Genomic DNA, 23,190 nt, shown 5'->3' on the forward strand with positions numbered 1-23,190 from the left:
AACCAAGCTCTGACACTGATCATACAGGGAGCGGACCGCCACAATCAGACAGTCCGAAACCCCATACTCTATAGTTAGGTCACGCCATGTAAATGGAGTACTGATGGCGGTTTTGGATGTTTTTTTTCTAGAGTGCTTTATAGGCTCAATAGAGTACGCCCATTCGCTGCATTGTTAGCCACCTTGTACTTTGCATTAAAAAAAACGAAAGACATATGTGTTGTTGTCTACATAAATATTGTCAATGATAGGCAAAATTCCAAAAAACTGCAATTCCCCTTTAAGCACATACAAAAACACTTAAGCGCAAACAGGAGAATAAGGCCATGTGTTGTCCTGCCACAGCTCTCGCCTCTTCAAGCGCATGTTGTGTTCCTGATGTTTCCCTCTTGTTTTCATGTGGAGTTTTTTTTTTGCCTTTTGGTTCGGGACCCTTTGGGACTGTGTGACAAGGGGTGGCACTTTCGCGCATTTTAGCACATTTTGTTTGATTAAAGCCTAAAATTATGGTTTTTGATACTTGGCGCCATCTTACAAGTATGATAACTCATCGTGTGTTAGCATGCCAACATTAGTGTGCTAACATTTTATGGTAGTATTTAATTTTGTTTGACTAAAGCCTAAAATTATGGTTTTTGATACTTGGCACCAACTTGGAAGTATGTTAACTTCTCCTATGTTAGCATGCTAATTATTTATGCTAGCATTTTAGCAAATTTTGTTTGATTAAAGTCTAAAATCATGGTTTTTGATACTTGGCGCCATCTTAGAAGTATGTTAACTTCTATGTTAGCATGCTAATTATTTATGCTAGCATTTTAGCAAATTTTGTTTGATTAAAGCCTAAAATTATGTTTTTTTTATACTTACCACCATCTTAGAAGTATGTTAACTTCTATGTTAGCATGCTAATTATTTATGCTAACATTTTAGCAAATTTTGTTTGATTAAAGCCTAAAATTATTTATTTTGATACTTGGCGCCATCTTAGAAGCATGTTAACTTCTCCTATGTTAGCATGCTAATTATTTATGCTAGCATTTTAGCACATTTTGTTTGATTAAAGCCTAAAGTCATGGTTTTTGATACTTTGCGCCATCTTACAAGTATGTTAACTTCTCCTATGTTAGCATGCTAATTATTTATGCTAGCATTTTAGCAAATTTTGTTTGATTAAAGTCTAAAATCATGGTTTTTGATACTTGGCGCCATCTTAGAAGTATGTTAACTTCTATGTTAGCATGCTAATTATTTATGCTAGCATTTTAGCAAATTTTGTTTGATTAAAGCCTAAAATTATGTTTTTTTTATACTTACCACCATCTTAGAAGTATGTTAACTTCTATGTTAGCATGCTAATTATTTATGCTAGCATTTTAGCAAATTTTGTTTGATTAAAGCCTAAAATTATTTATTTTGATACTTGGCGCCATCTTAGAAGCATGTTAACTTCTCCTATGTTAGCATGCTAATTATTTATGCTAGCATTTTAGCACATTTTGTTTGATTAAAGCCTAAAGTCATGGTTTTTGATACTTTGCGCCATCTTACAAGTATGTTAACTTCTCCTATGTTAGCATGCTAATTATTTATGCTAGCATTTTAGCACATTTTGTTTGATTAAAGCCTAAAATTATGGTTTTTGATACTTGACGCCATTTTAGAAGTATGTTAACTTCTCCTATGTTAGCATGCTAATTATTTATGCTAGCATTTTAGCACATTTTGTTAAATTAAAGCTTAAAATTATGGTTTTTGATACTTGGCGCCATCTTACAAGTATGATAACTCATCGTGTGTTAGCATGCCAACATTAGTGTGCTAACATTTTATGGTAGTAGTTAATTTTGTTTGACTAAAGCCTAAAATTATGGTTTTTGATACTTGGCACCAACTTGGAAGTATGTTAACTTCTCCTATGTTAGCATGCTAATTATTTATGCTAGCATTTTAGCAAATTTTGTTTGATTAAAGTCTAAAATCATGGTTTTTGATACTTGGCGCCATCTTAGAAGTATGTTAACTTCTATGTTATCATGCTAATTATTTATGCTAGCATTTTAGCAAATTTTGTTTGATTAAAGCCTAAAATTATGTTTTTTTTATACTTACCACCATCTTAGAAGTATGTTAACTTCTATGTTAGCATGCTAATTATTTATGCTAGCATTTTAGCAAATTTTGTTTGATTAAAGCCTAAAATTATTTATTTTGATACTTGGCGCCATCTTAGAAGCATGTTAACTTCTCCTATGTTAGCATGCTAATTATTTATGCTGGCATTTTAGCACATTTTGTTTGATTAAAGCCTAAAGTTATGGTTTTTGATACTTTGCGCCATCTTACAAGTATGTTAACTTCTCCTATGTTAGCATGCTAATTATTTATGCTAGCATTTTAGCACATTTTGTTTGATTAAAGCCTAAAATTATGGTTTTTGATACTTGACGCCATTTTAGAAGTATGTTAACTTCTCCTATGTTAGCATGCTAATTATTTATGCTAGCATTTTAGCACATTTTGTTTAATTAAAGCTTAAAATTATGGTTTTTGATACTTGGCGCCATCTTACAAGTATAATAACTCATCCTGTGTTGGCCATGGAGACCAGCTGCTGGGTCTCTGCCACACCAGAGTCCGTTTGGAGAGACTGGGGGAGATGCGGATGAAGAGACAGGGCTGCGGACAAGCTTCACAGCGTCTTGGCTGAATGAGCAGGTGTCGGACACCTCGGTCTCATTGGACGCATCCTCGCTCATCCATGCGGCCAAGTTTGCCTTGGTTGCTTTATTGGGTCTGCTCCTGTCTCTGGCCATGCTCCCTCCACCCCAGCAGATGATGGCGTGGAACACCGCAGAGGCCAACACAGTGAATATATATATTTTTTTGGTCTTGTTGTTGTTTTACTTTTGTGGCTGTATGTAGAAGTGGCTGGTTGCATTAGCTCTGCTCTTTTAATGTATTTAATGTCGTTTGTGTTATTTGATGTTTCCCTCATACACACGTTTATGTGTGCTTTGGCTATGAGGTTTTTTTTCCCTTGGCCACAGTCTGGACGCCCTCTCCAGGGGCCCAGGCTTAGACGAACAGAGACTCTTACCAGGAGGACTTTGAGTTGGATGCGCGGTACCGTGATTACGCTGCGGCTTCCAAACATTTAATCGCTTGCCCGTACGTGCGTGCCGCTATGTGCATGTCACGTACGTAACTTTGGGGACTTTGGGGGGATACATGTGCTGTATTAACTTTGGGCAGGTGAACGGCACTTTGGGCTGTGGGATTGAGTGTGTTGTGCAGGTTTTTGATTTGGACGGGAGGGGGGAGATGTTTGTTATGCGGGATTAATTTGTGGCATATTAAATATAAGCCTGATCGTGTTGTGGCTAATAGTTATATATGTCCTGTGTTTATTTACTGTTTTAGTCGGTCCCAGCTGAATATCAGGTACCACCCGTGATTTCTTCATTCGTGTAGTGGCAGCGACACCCGGAGAACTTGGGTGCGTTGGTTACAAGCGATCCTGTTCTGTCTCCCTGTAATGTTTGTCTGCTCTTGAATGGAATTGTGCTGAAAATCGTAATTTCCCCTCGGGGATTATTAAAGTACTTCTGCTTCTGATTCTGATTGAAGAAAAGCAAACGCCGTCTGATCTTAGACATGATCCTGGAACTTTTCTGACACACCTCGTACAGGTTTACTCCTCTCCTCCTTTACATCCCTCCTTTCTCGCTTGCTCTTTCTTTGTCTTGCCAGCTTTCCCTCTTGCCCTCATAGCCTCCACCATCTCTTTTTCCTCTTGTCGTCCTCCGTCTTATATTTCAGCCTCCTCACCGGGTCGCTGGCGGTGCGCATATTCAGGTTGTCGAACTCCTCGTTCAGCATGAAGCTTCTCTCGATCAGCTCCGACGACTCCTCCCAGTCGCGGAAACACTGGCAGCCGGAGCGACAAATGTCCTGCACGGCATTCGGGGACAGGACCGAGCCGTCGGGGCGAAGGACCACCACAGTGGGGACCTCTTTCACCTTAAACATGGCCTGGAGTTCTCTGAAATAGCATACACAAAAAAAGTATGTATTATGCAACGAGACATCTCTCCCTCCCCTCCGTCCACTTACTTCCTGTACGGGTCCTCAAAGGCCAAAAACAGAACCTTCTTGTGCATCTCTTTGAGAAATTTCCCCTGCTGCTCCTCTGATTGGTCCAAGCTGCAGAGAGGCGATTGGAAAGGATCAAGCCAATGCACATGAGCACATCTGGTGTGATGAAGTAATGACATGGAGAGAAGCTGGCAGAGACCTGACATGGATGAGTGCCAGCAGTCGGGGGTATTCAATGTAAGCTGGGTCTTTCAAGCGCTTGAAGAAGTCGTTCAGAACAGGCACAAACTCCCAGCACCTGTCACACTCGGCGCTGGCAAAGAGCAGCAGAACGATGCGGTTTTCCAGAATCCCGCTGATTTCCCGCTCCGTGTTGAGCTCATCCTGGTCCCAATTGTTCTCCACCAGAACTCGGTTGAGGAATAGGTCCACCATGACGGAACACACGCCGGATGGACGAGACCTCTGTGGAGATATGCAATGATTCGTCTGATATACAGGTAAAAGCCAGTAAATTAGAATATTTTGAAAAACTTGATTTATTTCAGTAATTGCATTCAAAAGGTGTAACTTGTACATTATATTTATTCATTGCACACAGACTGATGCATTCAAATGTTTATTTCATTTAATTTTGATGATTTGAAGTGGCAACAAATGAAAATCCAAAATTCCGTGTGTCACAAAATTAGAATATTACTTAAGGCTAATACAAAAAAGGGATTTTTAGAAATGTTGGCCAACTGAAAAGTATGAAAATGAAAAATATGAGCATGTACAATACTCAATACTTGGTTGGAGCTCCTTTTGCCTCAATTACTGCGTTAATGCGGCGTGGCATGGAGTCGATGAGTTTCTGGCACTGCTCAGGTGTTATGAGAGCCCAGGTTGCTCTGATAGTGGCCTTCAACTCTTCTGCGTTTTTGGGTCTGGCATTCTGCATCTTCCTTTTCACAATACCCCACAGATTTTCTATGGGGCTAAGGTCAGGGGAGTTGGCGGGCCAATTTAGAACAGAAATACCATGGTCCGTAAACCAGGCACGGGTAAATTTTGCGCTGTGTGCAGGCGCCAAGTCCTGTTGGAACTTGAAATCTCCATCTCCATAGAGCAGGTCAGCAGCAGGAAGCATGAAGTGCTCTAAAACTTGCTGGTAGACGGCTGCGTTGACCCTGGATCTCAGGAAACAGAGTGGACCGACACCAGCAGATGACATGGCACCCCAAACCATCACCCAACCATGCAAATTTTGCATTTCCTTTGGAAATCGAGGTCCCAGAGTCTGGAGGAAGACAGGAGAGGCACAGGATCCACGGTGCCTGAAGTCTAGTGTAAAGTTTCCACCATCAGTGATGGTTTGGGGTGCCATGTCATCTGCTGGTGTCGGTCCACTCTGTTTCCTGAGATCCAGGGTCAACGCAGCCGTCTACCAGCAAGTTTTAGAGCACTTCATTAATTAATTGAGGCTTTTACCTGTAGAATGCCGTTCAGTATCATTGCCTCACGCCTCGGTCTTTACATCAGTGTTTTCCCACCTTTTCTGAGCCAAGGCACATTTGAAAAAATCCCGAGGCCCACCACCAGCAGAAATCATTGAAAAAAATGAAACTCAGGAGCTGATATTGACAGTAAAAAGTCGTTCTCGTAATTGTTGGATATGAATTCAAACCATAACCAAGCATGCATCGCTATAGCTCTTGTCTCAAAGGAGGTGTACTGTCACCACCTGTCACATCACGCCGTGCCTTATTTGGAGTTTTTTGGTGTTTTCCTTTGTGTCGTGTTTTAGTTCTTACCATCTGTCAACAACTTGTGATCTGATTGGCTATCGCAACTGTCCATCAACTGTATGTGTTCTCAAACTCATCCGCTGACGGTCCCGGTGAGTATCCAATCACAGGACGGGTAAATGTCACGTTGAACATAAGGCCATATAGAAGGCCTTACTGACAACAACTTGTGATTTGATTGGCTATCGCAACTGTCTATCAACTGTATGTCTCCGTTCACTTACAGTGCACAGACGCCTGCATTGTTGATACTGAAGGCCTCTGGCAGATTTGGTACAGCATGGCAACATAAGCTAGCTGAATTCTGATTGGATACAAACTCTAACCTAAAAACAACAGAACTGGAAGGAGCATAATATGACATGAAGAGAATATGAATACTTTTAGATATTTAGGGAAAGTAAATTAAAAAAAATTATTTTATCCTTAATTATGATCATGGTTTCTGGTTATGTTAGGCCAGCAGAGAAAGCCCTGACACACATAACTTTCCTCCAGAAGGTCTTATCTTTGTCCATGTGATGTCAGATGAAACAAAAATTGAGCTGGCATGAAGGTTTTAGAATGTCCTTCCCAAAGTCCTGACTTAAACGTGTGGACAATGCTGAAGAAACAAGTCCATGTCAGAAAGTTGTGAAAGACATAATGTCATGGCTGTCTTGAGTTTCCAATTATTTCTATAACTCTTTATTTTTTGGTGATAGAGTGATTGGAGCACATACTTGTTGGTCACAAAAAACATTCCTGAAGTTTGGTTCTTTTATGAATTTATTATGGGTCTACTGAAAATGTGACACCCCATGGACAAAGATAAGACCTTCTGGAGGAAAAGGTCAGATGAAACAAAAATTGAGCTGTTTGGCCACAATACCCAGCAATATGTTTGGATGAGAAAAGGTGAGGCCTTTAATCCAAGGAACACCATCCATACCGTCAAGCACGGTGGTGGTAGTATTATGCTCTGGGCCTGTTTTGCTGCCAATGGAACTGGTGCTTTACAGAGAGTAAATGGGACAATGAAAAAGGAGGATTACCTCCAAATTCTTCAGGACAACCTAAAATCAACAGCCCGGAGGTTGGGTCTAGGGCACAGTTGGGTGTTCCAACAGGACAATGACCCCAAACACACGTCAAAAGTGGTAAAGCAATGGCTAAATCAGGCTAGAATTAAGGTTTTAGAATGGCCTTCCCAATGTCTTGAATTGAGAACATGTGGACAATGCTGAAGAAACAAGTCCATGTCAGAAAACCAACACATTTAGCCGAACTGCACCAATTTTGTCAAGAGGAGTGGTCAAAAAATTCAACCAGAAGCTTGTGGATGGCTACCAAAAGCGCCTTATTGCAGTGAAACTTGCCAAGGGACATGTAAGCAAATATTAACATTGCTGTATGTATACTTTTCACCCACATATTCAGTAGACCCATAATAAATTCTTAAAAGAACCAAACTTCATGAATGTTTTTTTTGTGAGCAACAAGTATGTGCTCCAATCACTCTATCACAAAAAAATAAAGAGTTGTAGAAATGATGTGAAACTCAAGACAGCCATGACATTATGTTCTTTACAAGTGTATGTCAACTTTTGATCGCGACTGTAACTCCAGAATTGTCTGTGCTCCAAAATAAATCCCGACACTTTCTGAGACTGAACTTTCCATCTGCAATGACGTATCTGCGCATCAAAATGTTCAATCTGAGACCTTTTTGTGATGAATCTAAGGAATGATATACAGAGAGCATGCTGTACTTTAGAACAATCTAGATGGACGCCCCCCAGGATTATGCTGTGATAGACCGAACACCACAGTGGAAATACTTTTCTGATGTAGGAATAAAGTTCAGGCCGCAATGTTCTTTATCTGTAATATGCTATCCTTTTATGCTGGCTTTTTTGCTATTTCATTTTGTATGAACTGCCCTTTGTCACCGATTCTGTTCATAACTTTTATGGACAGAATTTCTAGGCGCAGTCAAGGCGTTGAGGGGATCCGGTTTGGTGGCTGCAGGATTAGGTCTCTGCTTTTTGCAGATGATTTGGTCCTGATGGCTTCATCTGGCCAGGATCTTCAGCTCTCACTGGATCGGTTCGCAGCTGAGTGTGAAGCGACTGGGATGAGAATCAGCACCTCCAAGTCCGAGTCCATGGTTCTCGCCCGGAAAAGGGTGGAGTGCCATCTCCGGGTTGGGGAGGAGATCTTGCCCCAAGTGGAGGAGTTCAAGTACCTCGGAGTCTTGTTCACGAGTGAGGGAAGAGTGGATCGTGAGATCGACAGGCGGATCGGTGCGGCGTCTTCAGTAATGCGGACGCTGTATCGATCCGTTGTGGTGAAGAAGGAGCTGAGCCGGAAGGCAAAGCTCTCAATTTACCGGTCGATCTACGTTCCCATCCTCACCTATGGTCATGAGCTTTGGGTTATGACCGAAAGGACAAGATCACGGGTACAAGCGGCCGAAATGAGTTTCCTCCGCCGGGTGGCGGGGCTCTCCCTTAGAGATAGGGTGAGAAGCTCTGTCATCCGGGGGGAGCTCAAAGTAAAGCCGCTGCTCCTCCGCATCGAGAGGAGCCAGATGAGGTGGTTCGGGCATCTGGTCAGGATGCCACCCGAGCGCCTCCCTAAGGAGGTGTTTAGGGCATGTCCGACCGGTAGGAGGCCACGAGGAAGACCCAGGACACGTTGGGAAGACTATGTCTCCCGGCTGGCCTGGGAACGCCTCGGGATCCCCCGGGAGGAGCTGGACGAAGTGGCTGGGGAGAGGGAAGTCTGGGCTTCCCTGCTTAGGCTGCTGCCCCCGCGACCCGACCTCGGATAAGTGGAAGAAGATGGATGGATGCATTTTGTATGAACCTAAAATCATGGGTTTTGATACTTGGTGCCATCTTAGAAGTACACTAACCTTTCCTATATCATCATGTTAAACTTAGCATACTAATATTTTATACTAGCTTTTTAGCGGATTTTTTAAGTTTATACCTAAAAATTATGGATTTTGATACTTGGCGCCATCTTGGAAGTATGTTAACTTTTCCTATGGTAGCATGCTAATTATTTATGCTAGCATTTTAGCACATTTTGTTTGATTAAAGCCTAAAATTATGTTTTTTTATACTTGGCGTCATCTTACAAGTACGATAACTCATCCTGTGTTAGCATGCCAACATTTATGGTAGTATTTAATTGTGTTTGATTAAGCCTAAAATTATGTTTTTTGATACTTGGCGCCATCTTAGAAGTATGTTAACTTCTATGTTAGCATGCTAATTATTTATGCTAGCATTTTAGCAAATTTTGTTTGATTAAAGCCTAAAATTATGGTTTTTGATACTTGGCACCATCTTAGAAGTATGTTAACTTCTCCTATGTTAGCATACAAACTATTTATGTTAGCATTTTAGCAAATTTTGTTTGATTAAAGCCTAAAATCATGGTTTTTGATACTTTGCGCCATCTTACAAGTATGTTAACTTCTCCTATGTTAGCATGCTAATTATTTATGCTAGCATTTTAGCACATTTTGTTTGATTAAAGCCTAAAATCATGGTTTTTGATACTTTGCGCCATCTTACAAGTATGTTAACTTCTCCTATGTTAGCATGCTAATTATTTATGCTAGCATTTTAGCACATTTTGTTTAATTAAAGCTTAAAATTATGGTTTTTGATACTTGGCGCCATCTTACAAGTATAATAACTCATCCTGTGTTAGCATGCTAACATTAGCGTGCTAACATTTTATGGTACCATAACATGTTAGCACGCTAATGTAAGCTTGCTAATTATTCATGATAGCATTTTAGCAAATGTTTAATTAAAGCCTAAAATTATGGATTTTGATACTTGGCGCCATCTTAGAAGTATGTTTTCTTCTCCTATGTTAGCATGCTAATTATTTATGCTAGCATTTATCAAATGTTGTATGATTAAAGCCTAAAATCATGGTTTTTGACACTTGGCGCCATCTCAGAAGTATGTTAACTTCTCCTTTGTTAGCATGCTAATTATTTATGCTAGCATTTTAGCAAATTTTGTTTGATTAAAGCCTAAAATTATGGTTTTTGATACTTGGCACCATCTTACAAGTATGTTAATTTCTCCTATGTTAGCATACAAACTATTTATGTTAGCATTTTAGCAAATTTTGTTTGATTAAAGTCTAAAATCATGGTTTTTGATACTTGGCGCCATCTTAGAAGTATGTTAACTTCTATGTTATCATGCTAATTATTTATGCTAGCATTTTAGCACATTTTGTTTGATTAAAGCCTAAAATTATGGTTTTTGATACTTGGCGCCATCTTAGAAGTATGTTAACTTCTATGTTAGCATGCTAATTATTTATGCTAGCATTTTAGCACATTTTGTTTGATTAAAGCCTAAAATTATGGTTTTTGATACTTGGCACCATCTTAGAAGTATGTTAACTTCTCCTATGTTAGCATACAAACTATTTATGTTAGCATTTTAGCAAATTTTGTTTGATTAAAGCCTAAAATCATGGTTTTTGATACTTGGCACAATTTTAAAAGTATGTTAACTTCTCCTATGTTAGCATGCTAATTATTTATGCTAGCATTTTAGCAAATTTTGTTTGATTAAAGCCTAAAATTATGGATTTTGATACTTGACGCCATCTTACAAGTATAATAACTCATCCTGTGTTAGCATGCTAACATTAGTGTGCTAACATTTTATGGTAGTATTTAATTGTGTTTGATTAAAGCCTAAAATCCTGGTTTTTACTACTTGGCACCATCTTACAAGTATGATAACGTCTCCTATGTTAGCATGCTAATTATTTATGCTAACATTTTAGCAAATTTTGTTTGATTAAAGCCTAAAATTATGTTTTTTTGTACTTACCACCATCTTAGAAGTATGTTAACTTCTATGTTAGCATGCTAATTATTTATGCTAGCATTTTAGCACATTTTGTTTGATTAAAGCCTAAAATTATGGTTTTTGATACTTGGCGCCATCTTACAAGTATGATAACTCATCGTGTGTTAGCATGCCAACATTAGTGTGCTAACATTTTATGGTAGTATTTAATTTTGTTTGACTAAAGCCTAAAATTATGGTTTTTGATACTTGGCACCAACTTGGAAGTATGTTAACTTCTCCTATGTTAGCATGCTAATTATTTATGCTAGCATTTTAGCAAATTTTGTTTGATTAAAGTCTAAAATCATGGTTTTTGATACTTGGCGCCATCTTAGAAGTATGTTAACTTCTATGTTATCATGCTAATTATTTATGCTAGCATTTTAGCAAATTTTGTTTGATTAAAGCCTAAAATTATGTTTTTTTTATACTTACCACCATCTTAGAAGTATGTTAACTTCTATGTTAGCATGCTAATTATTTATGCTAGCATTTTAGCACATTTTGCTTGATTAAAGCCTAAAGTCATGGTTTTTGATACTTTGCGCCATCTTACAAGTATGTTAACTTCTCCTATGTTAGCATGCTAATTATTTATGCTAGCATTTTAGCACATTTTGTTTGATTAAAGCCTAAAATTATGGTTTTTGATACTTGACGCCATTTTAGAAGTATGTTAACTTCTCCTATGTTATCATGCTAATTATTTATGCTAGCATTTTAGCACATTTTGTTTAATTAAAGATTAAAATTATGGTTTTTGATACTTGGCGCCATCTTACAAGTATAATAACTCATCCTGTGTTAGCATGCTAACATTAGCGTGCTAACATTTTATGGTACCATAAAATGTTAGCACGCTAATGTTAGCATGCTAATTATTCATGCTAGCATTTTAGCAAATGTTTAATTAAAGCCTAAAATTATGGTTTTTGATACTTGGCGCCATCTTAGAAGTATGTTTTCTTCTCCTATGTTAGCATGCTAATTATTTATGCTAGCATTTTAGCAAATGTTCTATGATTAAAGCCTAAAATCATGGTTTTGGACACTTGGCGCCATCTCAGAAGTATGTTAACTTCTCCTTTGTTAGCATGCTAATTATTTATGCTAGCATTTTAGCAAATTTTGTTTGATTAAAGCCTAAAATTTTGGATTTTGATACTTGGCACCATCTTAGAAGTTTGTTAACTTCTCTTATGTTAGCATGCTAATTATTTATGCTAGCATTTTAGCACATTTTGTTTGATTAAAGCCTAAAATTATGGTTTTTGATACTTGGTGCCATCTTACAAGTATGATAACTCATCCTGTGTTAGCATGCCAACATTAGCGTGCTAACATTTTATGGTAGTATTTAATTTTGTTTGACTAAAGCCTAAAATCATTGTTTTTGATACTTGGCACCATCTTACAAGTATGATAACTCATCCTATGTTAGCATGCTAATTATTTATGCAAGCATTTTAGCAAATTTTGTTTGATTAAAGCCTAAAATTATGGTTTTTGGTACTTGGCACCATCTTAGAAGTATGTTAATTTCTCCTATGTCTTTGTAGCATATTCAACTGAATATGGGTTGAAAATGATTTGCAAATCATTGTATTCCGTTTATATTTACATCTAACACAATTTCCCAACTCATATGGAAACGAGATTTGTACTTGGCACCATCTTACAAGTATGATAACTCATTCTGTGTTAGCATTCCAACATTAGCGTGCTAACATTTTATGGTAGTATTTAATTGTGTTTGTTAGCATGCTAATTATTTATGCTAGTATTTTAGCAAATGTTATTTGATTAAAGCCTAAAATTATGGATTTTGATACTTGGCACCATCTTGGAAGTATGTTAACTTCTCCTATGTTAGCATGCAAATTATTTATGCTAGTATTTTAGCAAATTTTGTTTAATTAAAGCCTAAAATCATGGTTTTTGATACTTGGCGCCATCTTAGAAGTATGTTAACTTCTCCTATGTTAGCATGCTAATTATTTATGATAGCATTTTAGCACATTTTGTTTGATTAAAGCCTAAAATTATGGATTTTTATACTTGGCACCATCTTGGAAGTATGTTAACTTCTCCTATGTTAGCATGCAAATTATTTATGCTAGTATTTTAGCAAATTTTGTTTAATTAAAGCCTAAAATCATGGTTTTTGATACTTGGCGCCATCTTAGAAGTATGATAACTTCTCCTATGTTAGCATGCTATATATTTATGATAGCATTTTAGCACATTTTGTTTGATTAAAGCCTAAAATTATGGATTTTTATACTTGGCACCATCTTGGAAGTATGTTAACTTCTCCTATGTTAGCATGCTAATTATTTATGCTAGCATTTTACCACATTTTGTTTGATTAAAGCCTAAAATCATGTTTTTTGATACTTGGCGCCATCTTAGAAGTATGATAACTCATCCGGTGTTAGCATTCCAACATTAGCGTGCTAACATTTTATGGTAGTATTTAATTGTGTTTGTTAGCATGCTATTCATTTATGCTAGTATTTTAGCAAATGTTATTTGATTAAAGCCTAAAATTATGGATTTTGATACTTGGCACCATCTTGGAAGTATGTTAACTTCTCCTATGTTAGCATGCAAATTATTTATGCTAGTATTTTAGCAAATTTTGTTTAATTAAAGCCTAAAATCATGTTTTTTGATACTTGGCGCCATCTTAGAAGTATGTTAACTTCTCCTATGTTAGCATGCTAATTATTTATGATAGCATTTTAGCACATTTTGTTTGATTAAAGCCTAAAATTATGGATTTTTATACTTGGCACCATCTTGGAAGTATGTTAACTTCTCCTATGTTAGCATGCTAATTATTTATGCTAGCATTTTAGCACATTTTGTTTGATTAAAGCCTAAAGTCATGGTTTTTGATACTTGGCGCCATCTTAGAAGTATATTAACTTCTCCTATGTTAGCATGCTAATTATTTATGCTAACATTTTAGCACATTTTGTTTGATTAAAGCCTAAAATTATGGATTTTGATACTTGGCACCATCTTGGAAGTATGTTAACTTCTATGTTAGCATGCTAATTATTTATGCTAGCACTTTAGCACATTTTGTTTGATTAAAACCTAAAATTATGGTTTTTGGTACTTGGCACCATCTTAGAAGTATGCTAACTTCTCCTATGTCTTTGTAGCATATTCAACTGAATATGGGTTGAAAATGATTTGCAAATCATTGAATTCCGTTTATATTTACATCTAACACAATTTCCCAACTCATATGGAAACGGGGTTTGTACTTGGCACCATCTTACAAGTATGATAACTCATTCTGTGTTAGCATTCCAACATTAGCGTGCTAACATTTTATGGTAGTATTTAATTGTGTTTGTTAGCATGCTAATTATTTATGCTAGTATTTTAGCAAATGTTATTTGATTAAAGCCTAAAATTATGGATTTTGATACTTGGCACCATCTTGGAAGTATGTTAACTTCTCCTATGTTAGCATGCAAATTATTTATGCTAGTATTTTAGCACATTTTGTTTAATTAAAGCCTAAAATCATGGTTTTTGATACTTGGCGCCATCTTAGAAGTATGTTAACGTCTTCTATGTTAGCATGCTAATTATTTATGATAGCATTTTAGCACATTTTGTTTGATTAAAGCCTAAAATTATGTTTTTTTTATACTTACCACCATCTTAGAAGTATTTTAAATTCTATGTTAGCATGCTAATTATTTATGCTAGCATTTTAGCACATTTTGTTTGATTAAAGCCTAAAGGCATGGTTTTTGATACTTGGCGCCATCTTAGAAGTATATTAACTTCTCCTATGTTAGCATGCTAATTATTTATGCTAACATTTTAGCAAATTTTGTTTGATTAAAGCCTAAAATTATGGATTTTGATACTTGGCACCATCTTAGAAGTATGTTAACTTCTATGTTAGCATGCTAATTATTTATGCTAGCATTTTAGCACATTTTGTTTGATTAAAGCCTAAAATTATGGTTTTTGATACTTGGCGCCATCTTACAAGTATGATAACTCATCCTGTGTTAGCATGCCAACATTAGTGTGCTAACATTTTATGGTAGTATTTAATTTTGTTTGACTAAAGCCTAAAATTATGGTTTTTGATACTTGGCACCAACTTGGAAGTATGTTAACTTCTCCTATGTTAGCATGCTAATTATTTATGCTAGCATTTTAGCAAATTTTGTTTGATTAAAGTCTAAAATCATGGTTTTTGATACTTGGCGCCATCTTAGAAGTATGTTAACTTCTATGTTATCATGCTATTTATTTATGCTAGCATTTTAGCAAATTTTGTTTGATTAAAGCCTAAAATTATGTTTTTTTTATACTTACCACCATCTTAGAAGTATGTTAACTTCTATGTTAGCATGCTAATTATTTATGCTAGCATTTTAGCACATTTTGTTTGATTAAAGCCTAAAGTCATGGTTTTTGATACTTTGCGCCATCTTACAAGTATGTTAACTTCTCCTATGTTAGCATGCTAATTATTTATGCTAGCATTTTAGCACATTTTGTTTGATTAAAGCCTAAAATTATGGTTTTTGATACTTGACGCCATTTTAGAAGTATGTTAACTTCTCCTATGTTAGCATGCTAATTATTTATGCTAGCATTTTAGCACATTTTGTTTAATTAAAGATTAAAATTATGGTTTTTGATACTTGGCGCCATCTTACAAGTATAATAACTCATCCTGTGTTAGCATGCTAACATTAGCGTGCTAACATTTTATGGTACCATAAAATGTTAGCACGCTAATGCTAGCATGCTAATTATTCATGCTAGCATTTTAGCAAATGTTTAATTAAAGCCTAAAATTATGGTTTTTGATACTTGGCGCCATCTTAGAAGTATGTTTTCTTCTCCTATGTTAGCATGCTAATTATTTATGCTAGCATTTTAGCAAATGTTGTATGATTAAAGCCTAAAATCATGGTTTTTGACACTTGGCGCCATCTCAGAAGTATGTTAACTTCTCCTTTGTTAGCATGCTAATTATTTATGCTAGCATTTTAGCACATTTTGTTTGATTAAAGCCTAAAATTTTGGATTTTGATACTTGGCACCATCTTAGAAGTTTGTTAACTTCTCTTATGTTAGCATGCTAATTATTTATGCTAGCATTTTAGCACATTTTGTTTGATTAAAGCCTAAAATTATGGTTTTTGATACTTGGCGCCATCTTAGAAGTATGATAACTCATCCTGTGTTAGCATTCCAACATTAGCGTGCTAATATTTTATGGTAGTATTTAATTGTGTTTGATTAAAGCCTAAAATCATTGTTTTTGATACTTGGCACCATCTTACAAGTATGATAACTCATCCTATGTTAGCATGCTAATTATTTATGCTAGCGTTTTAGCAAATTTTGTTTGATTAAAGCCTAAAATTATGGTTTTTGGTACTTGCCACCATCTTAGAAGTATGTTAACTTCTCCTATGTCTTTGTAGCATATTCAACTGAATATGGGTTGAAAATGATTTGCAAATCATTGTATTCCGTTTATATTTACATCTAACACAATTTCCCAACTCATATGGAAACGAGGTTTGTACTTGGCACCATCTTACAAGTATGATAACTCATTCTGTGTTAGCATTCCAACATTAGCGTGCTAACATTTTATGGTAGTATTTAATTGTGTTTGTTAGCATGCTAATTATTTATGCTAGTATTTTAGCAAATGTTATTTGATTAAAGCCTAAAATTATGGATTTTGATACTTGGCACCATCTTGGAAGTATGTTAACTTCTCCTATGTTAGCATGCTAATTATTTATGCTAGTATTTTAGCAAATTTTGTTTAATTAAAGCCTAAAATCATGGTTTTTGATACTTGGCGCCATCTTAGAAGTATGTTAACTTCTCCTATGTTAGCATGCTATATATTTATGATAGCATTTTAGCACATTTTGTTTGATTAAAGCCTAAAATTATGGATTTTTATACTTGGCACCATCTTGGAAGTATGTTAACTTCTCCTATGTTAGCATGCTAATTATTTATGCTAGCATTTTAGCAAATTGTGTTTGATTAAAGCCTAAAATTATGGATTTTGATACTTGGTACCATCTTGGAAGTATGTTAACTTCTATGTTAGCATGCTAATTATTTATGCTAGCATTTTAGCACATTTTGTTTGATCAAAGCCTAAAATTATGTTTTTTGATACTTGGCCCCATCTTACAAGTATGATAACTCATCCTGTGTTAGCATGCCAACATTAGCGTGCTAACATTTTATGGTGGTATTTAATTGTGTTTGATTAAAACCTAAAATCATTGTTTTTGATACTTGGCACCATCTTACAAGTATGATAACTCATCCTATGTTAGCATGCTAATTATATATGCTAGCATTTTAGCAAATTTTGTTAGATTAAAGCCTAAAATGATGGTTTTTGATACTTGGCGCCATCTCAGAAGTATGTTAACTTCTCCTATGTTAGCATGCTAATTATTTATGGTAGCATTTTAGCACATTTTGTTTGATTAAAGCCTAAAATCCTGGTTTTTGATACCGTATTTTTCGGAGTATAAGTCGCAGTTTTTTTCATAGTTTGGTCGGGGGTGCGACTTATACTCAGGACCAACTTATGTGTGAAATTATTAACACATTATCGTAAAATATCAAATAATATTATTTAGCTCATTCACGTAAGAGACTAGACGTATAAGATTTCATGGGATTTAGCGATTAGGAGTGACAGATTGTTTGGTAAACGTATAGCATGTTCTATATGTTATAGTTATTTGAATGACTCTTACCATAATATGTCACGTTAACATACCAGGCACGTTCTCAGTTGGTTATTTATGCCTCATATAACGTACACTTATTCAGCCTGTTGTTCACTATTCTTTATTTATTTTAAATTGCCTTTCAAATGTCTATTCTTGGTGTTGGGTTCTATCAAATAAATTTCCCCAAAAAATGCGACTTATACTCCAGTGCGACTTATATATGTTTTTTTCCTACTTTATTATGCATTTTCGGCCGGTGCGACTTATACTCCGGAGCGACTTACAGTCCGAAAAATACGGTACTTGGCGCCATCTTAGAAGTATGTTAACTTCTCTTATGTTAGCATGCTAAATATTTATGCTAGCATTTTAGCACATTTTGTTTGATCAAAGCCTAAAATGATGGTTTTTGATACTTGGCGCCATCTTAGAAGTATCTTAACTTCTATGTTAGCATGCTAATTATTTATGCTAACAATTTAGCAAATTTTGTTTGATTAAAGCCTAAAATTATGGGTTTTGATACTTGGCGCCATCTTACAAGTATGATAACTCATCCTGTGTTAGCATTCCAACATTAGCGTGCTAACATTTTATGGTAGTATTTAATTGTGTTTGTTAGCATGCTAATTATTTATGCTAGTATTTTAGCAAATGTTATTTGATTAAAGCCTAAAATTATGGATTTTGATACTTGGCACCATCTTGGAAGTATGTTAACTTCTCCTATGTTAGCATGCTAATTATTTATGCTAGTATGTTAGCTAATTTTGTTTAATTAAAGCCTAAAATCATGGTTTTTGATACTTGGCGCCATCTTAGAAGTATGTTAACTTCTCCTATGTTAGCATGCTATATATTTATGATAGCATTTTAGCACATTTTGTTTGATTAAAGCCTAAAATCATGGTTTTTGATACTTGGCACCATCTTAGAAGTATGTTAACTTCTCCTATGTTAGCATGCTAATTATTTATGCTAGCATTTTAGCAAATTGTGTTTGATTAAAGCCTAAAATTATGGATTTTGATACTTGGTACCATCTTGGACGTATGTTAACTTCTATGTTAGCATGCTAATTATTTATGCTAGCATTTTAGCACATTTTGTTTGATCAAAGCCTAAAATGATGGTTTTTGATACTTGGCCCCATCTTACAAGTATGATAACTCATCCTGTGTTAGCATGCCAACATTAGCGTGCTAACATTTTATGGTAGTATTTAATTGTGTTTGATTAAAACCTAAAATCATTGTTTTTGATACTTGGCACCATCTTACAAGTATGATAACTCATCCTATGTTAGCATGCTAATTATATATGCTAGCATTTTAGCAAATTTTGTTAGATTAAAGCCTAAAATGATGGTTTTTGATACTTGGCGCCATCTCAGAAGTATGTTAACTTCTCCTATGTTAGCATGCTAATTATTTATGTTAGCATTTTAGCACATTTTGTTTGATTAAAGCCTAAAATCATGGTTTTTGATTCCGTATTTTTCGGAGTATAAGTCGCAGTTTTTTTCATAGTTTGGTCGGGGGTGCGACTTATACTCAGGACCAACTTATGTGTGAAATTATTAACACATTATCGTAAAATATCAAATAATATTATTTAGCTCATTCACGTAAGAGACTAGACGTATAAGATTTCATGGGATTTAGCGATTAGGAGTGACAGATTGTTTGGTAAACGTATAGCATGTTCTATATGTTACAGTTATTTGAATGACTCTTACCATAATATGTTACGTTAACATACCAGGCACGTTCTCAGTTGGTTATTTATGCGTCATATAACGTACACTTATTCAGCCTGTTGTTCACTATTCTTTATTTATTTTAAATTGCCTTTCAAATGTCTATTCTTGGTGTTGGGTTCTATCAAATAAATTTCCCCAAAAAATGCGACTTATACTCCAGTGCGACTTATATATGTTTTTTTCCTACTTTATTATGCATTTTCGGCCGGTGCGACTTATACTCCGGAGCGACTTACAGTCCGAAAAATACGGTACTTGGCGCCATCTTAGAAGTATGTTAACTTCTCTTATGTTAGCATGCTAAATATTTATGCTAGCATTTTAGCACATTTTGTTTGATGAAAGCCTAAAATTATGGTTTTTGATACTTGGCGCCATCTTAGAAGTATCTTAACTTCTATGTTAGCATGCTAATTATTTATGCTAACAATTTAGCAAATTTTGTTTGATTAAAGCCTAAAATTATGGTTTTTGATACTTGGCGCCATCTTACAAGTATGATAACTCATCCTGTGTTAGCATGCCAACATTAGCGTGCTAACATTTTATGGTTGTATTTAATTGTGTTTGATTAAAACCTAAAATCATTGTTTTTGATACTTGGCACCATCTTACAAGTATGATAACTCATCCTATGTTAGCATGCTAATTATATATGCTAGCATTTTAGCAAATTTTGTTAGATTAAAGCCTAAAATGATGGTTTTTGATACTTGGCGCCATCTCAGAAGTATGTTAACTTCTCCTATGTTAGCATGCTAATTATTTATGGTAGCATTTTAGCACATTTTGTTTGATTAAAGCCTAAAATCATGGTTTTTGATACTTGGCGCCATCTTAGAAGTATCTTAACTTCTATGTTAGCATGCTAATTATTTATGCTAACAATTTAGCAAATTTTGTTTGATTAAAGCCTAAAATTATGGTTTTTGATACTTGGCGCCATCTTAGAAGTATCTTAACTTCTATGTTAGCATGCTAATTATATATGCTAACAATTTAGCAAATTCTGTTTGATTAAAGCCTAAAATTATGGTTTTTGATACTTGGCGCCATCTTACAAGTATGATAACTCATCCTGTGTCATCATTTTAACGCCAACATGCTATCGTTTTAAGCCGGCATTTTAGCTATCTTCTCTCACCACAGTCTGATGTCGAAATAAAGTTCAGGCCGAAACGTTCTTCATCCGTCGGGGGCCAGCCCGTATTTCAGTGTCGCTGCAGGCTGAGAATTGACAGTGATAACCTCACAAATTAGATTTGGCTCTCCGGCTTTGAGCTGATCTATTTGGCGCCGCAACCGCACACTGAAACATCCCGCGCTGATAGAGGAGAGCCGCGTTGAAAAACTGGACGCCGCCTGGAAAAAGGGATTTACTGTAAGACTCGGAGAGGGCAAAGCTTAAATCCTACATTGGGAGAAAGTCATTTCGCAATCATCCTGTTCACTTTTTGAAGCGCATTGATCGCGGCCTGATATAGTAGCGCCGGCGCCTTGTTTGGTTAATAGCTAATTTAATAGGCAATCAATCGCCCGACGTGCTGTGGCAGCTGAATATAGCGCCAGTAATTTACCTCACCTTGAAACTCCTCGTCTCAAATATATCCCAACTTTCTCTTGCCGGCCATTGTTTTCATCCTTGATTTGTTGCCCTTTTGGTGACACCCTCACTGCTTCCTTCCCTTGGCTTTGTGCGTCCACTTCCAGCCACGCCGGGATTTACAGGTGGAGATTAGAGATAAGAATGGGCGTGTCAGGAGCCACAAACTCCAGCTCAGAAGAGGCAAGCTTCTTACTTCTGTGGGACAACCTGAGCAGGCCAGTTGTCGTCCATGCATGCACTGAGAACACAACACAAATGGATGAAGGAGAATGTTGTATTATTGTTTTTTCTTCCTGTCATCTGCTAACATTTATATGCTAACGATTTATGCTTGTTTGTTTAATCATTAAGCTCATAGTTTTTGATACTTGGCGCCAACTTAGAAGTATGTTAACTTCTCCTATGTTAGCATGCTAATGTTTTATGCTAGCATTTTAGCATATTTTGTTTGATTAAAGCCTAAAATACACATTATATATATATATATATATGTCTTAATAAGGTTATCCAAAAAATAGTGCTCGATACCGTAGTAGAGCGCAATATATGTATGTGTGGGAAAAAAAATCACAAGACTATTTCATCTCTACAGGCCTGTTTCATGAGGGGGGGTACCCTCAATCGTCAGGAGATTTTAATGGGAGCATTCGCATACCATGGTTCATATAGGGCACAGAGTGGGTGGGTACAGGCTGGCCTAGGGGCGTGGTGATTGGCTCATGTGTTACCTAGGAGGTGTTTCCGTCTATGGCGGCATGTTGTTACAATTTCGCTGCGCTTGTTGAGGGATGACAGGTCTGGACGGTAAATAATAAACAGTTTCTCTTTCAAGCATAGGTTGCATCTTTTATTACCACTATTGTAAGGTGTGCTGGATGCAAGAATTTGCCATGTTATTGAATATTCAACATTATTGTCTTTGAGGTCCCAAATGTGTTTGCTGAGTTCTGTGGTATTTCGCAGGTTTTTGTTCCTGAAAGAAGCCTTGTGATTGTTCCATCTGGTTTTGAATTCACCCTCGGTTAATCCTACATATGTGTCGGATGTGTTAATGTCCTTGCGTATTACCTTAGATTGGTAGACAACTGATGTTTGTAAGCACCCCCCGTTGAGGGGGCAATCAGGTTTCTTTCGACAGTTACATGCTTTGTTGGTTTTGGAGTCGCTCTGACTGGGGGTCGACGGCTCATTTGCAATTGTTTTGTTGTGGTTTGAGATGATTTGTCGTATATTGTTCATGCAGCTGTAGCTCAATTTAATGTTGTTCTTGTACCCACCCACTCTGTGCCCTATATGTACCATGGTATGCGAATGCTCCCATTAAAATCATGAAACAGGCCTGTAGAGATGAAATAGTCTTGTGATTTTTTTTTCCCACACATACATATATATATATATATATATATATTAGTGTTGTAACGATACCAATATTTTGGTACCGGTACTAAAATTATTTTGGTACTTTTCTAAATAAAGGGGACCACAAAAAATGTGTATTACTGGCTTTATTTTAACAAAAAATCTTAGGGTACATCAAACATATGTTTCTTATTGCAGTTAAATCCTTAAATAAAATAGTGAACATTTAAGACAACTTGTCTTTTATTAGCAAGTAAGCAAACTAAGGCTCCTAATTAGTCTGCTGACATGTGCAGTAACATATTGTGTCATTTATCATTCTATTATTTTGTCAACATTATTAAGGACAAGTGGTAGAAAATGAATTACCGTATTTTCCGCACCATAAGCCGCCCTGGGTTATAAGCCGCGCCTTCAATGAACGGCATATTTCAAAACTTTGTCCACCTATAAGCCGCCCCGTGTTATAAGCCGCATCTAACTGCGCTAAAGGGAATGTCAAAAAAACAGTCAGATAGGTCAGTCAAACTTTAATAATATATTAAAAACCAGCGTTCTAACAACTCTGTTCACTCCCAAAATGTACGGTAATGTGCAAATGTGCAATCACAAACATAGTAAAATTCAAAATAGTGCAGAGCAATAACATCAATAACTTAATGTTGCTCGAACATTAATGTCACAACACACAAAATAAACATAACGCTCACTTTCTGAAGTTATTCTTCATTCATAAATCCCTCGAATTCTTCTCCTTCGGTGTCCGAATTAAAAAGTTGGGCGAATACGGGATCCAAAATGGCCGGCTCCGTCTCGTCGAAGTCATTGCCTTCCGGAAAGCTCGGACCACAGTTGTGACCGAAATATCCGCCCAGGCATTTACGATCCACTGGCAGATGTTGGCGTATGTCGTCCGGCG

The 23,190-nt window shown here is 36.3% G+C and overlaps 2 protein-coding genes across 2 annotated transcripts in view; both read right to left on the bottom strand.

Moving 5' to 3' along the window:
• Nucleotides 1–3,902, bottom strand: part of LOC133624300 (nucleoredoxin-like protein 1) — a 28,173-nt gene extending 24,271 nt beyond the window's left edge. The window contains exon 1 of the mRNA XM_061987781.2: nucleotides 3,832–3,902. The gene's annotated coding sequence lies outside the window, so the exon portion shown is untranslated. The remainder of the gene's footprint in view (nucleotides 1–3,831) is intronic.
• LOC133624301 (nucleoredoxin-like protein 1) lies at nucleotides 2,601–20,991 on the bottom strand. The gene is made up of 4 exons (XM_061987782.2): nucleotides 20,889–20,991; nucleotides 4,298–4,563; nucleotides 4,117–4,206; nucleotides 2,601–4,045 (listed from the first exon to the last, which is right to left on the bottom strand). Exons 2-4 carry the CDS (start codon nucleotides 4,531–4,533, stop codon nucleotides 3,769–3,771), a joined length of 603 nt encoding a protein of 200 aa, XP_061843766.1. The 5' UTR covers nucleotides 4,534–4,563; nucleotides 20,889–20,991; the 3' UTR covers nucleotides 2,601–3,768.
• Nucleotides 20,992–23,190: the final 2,199 nt, after the last annotated feature.

Source organism: Nerophis lumbriciformis, linkage group LG27 (assembly GCF_033978685.3).
Source record: "Nerophis lumbriciformis linkage group LG27, RoL_Nlum_v2.1, whole genome shotgun sequence".
NCBI classification, from domain to species: Eukaryota; Metazoa; Chordata; class Actinopteri; order Syngnathiformes; family Syngnathidae; genus Nerophis; species Nerophis lumbriciformis.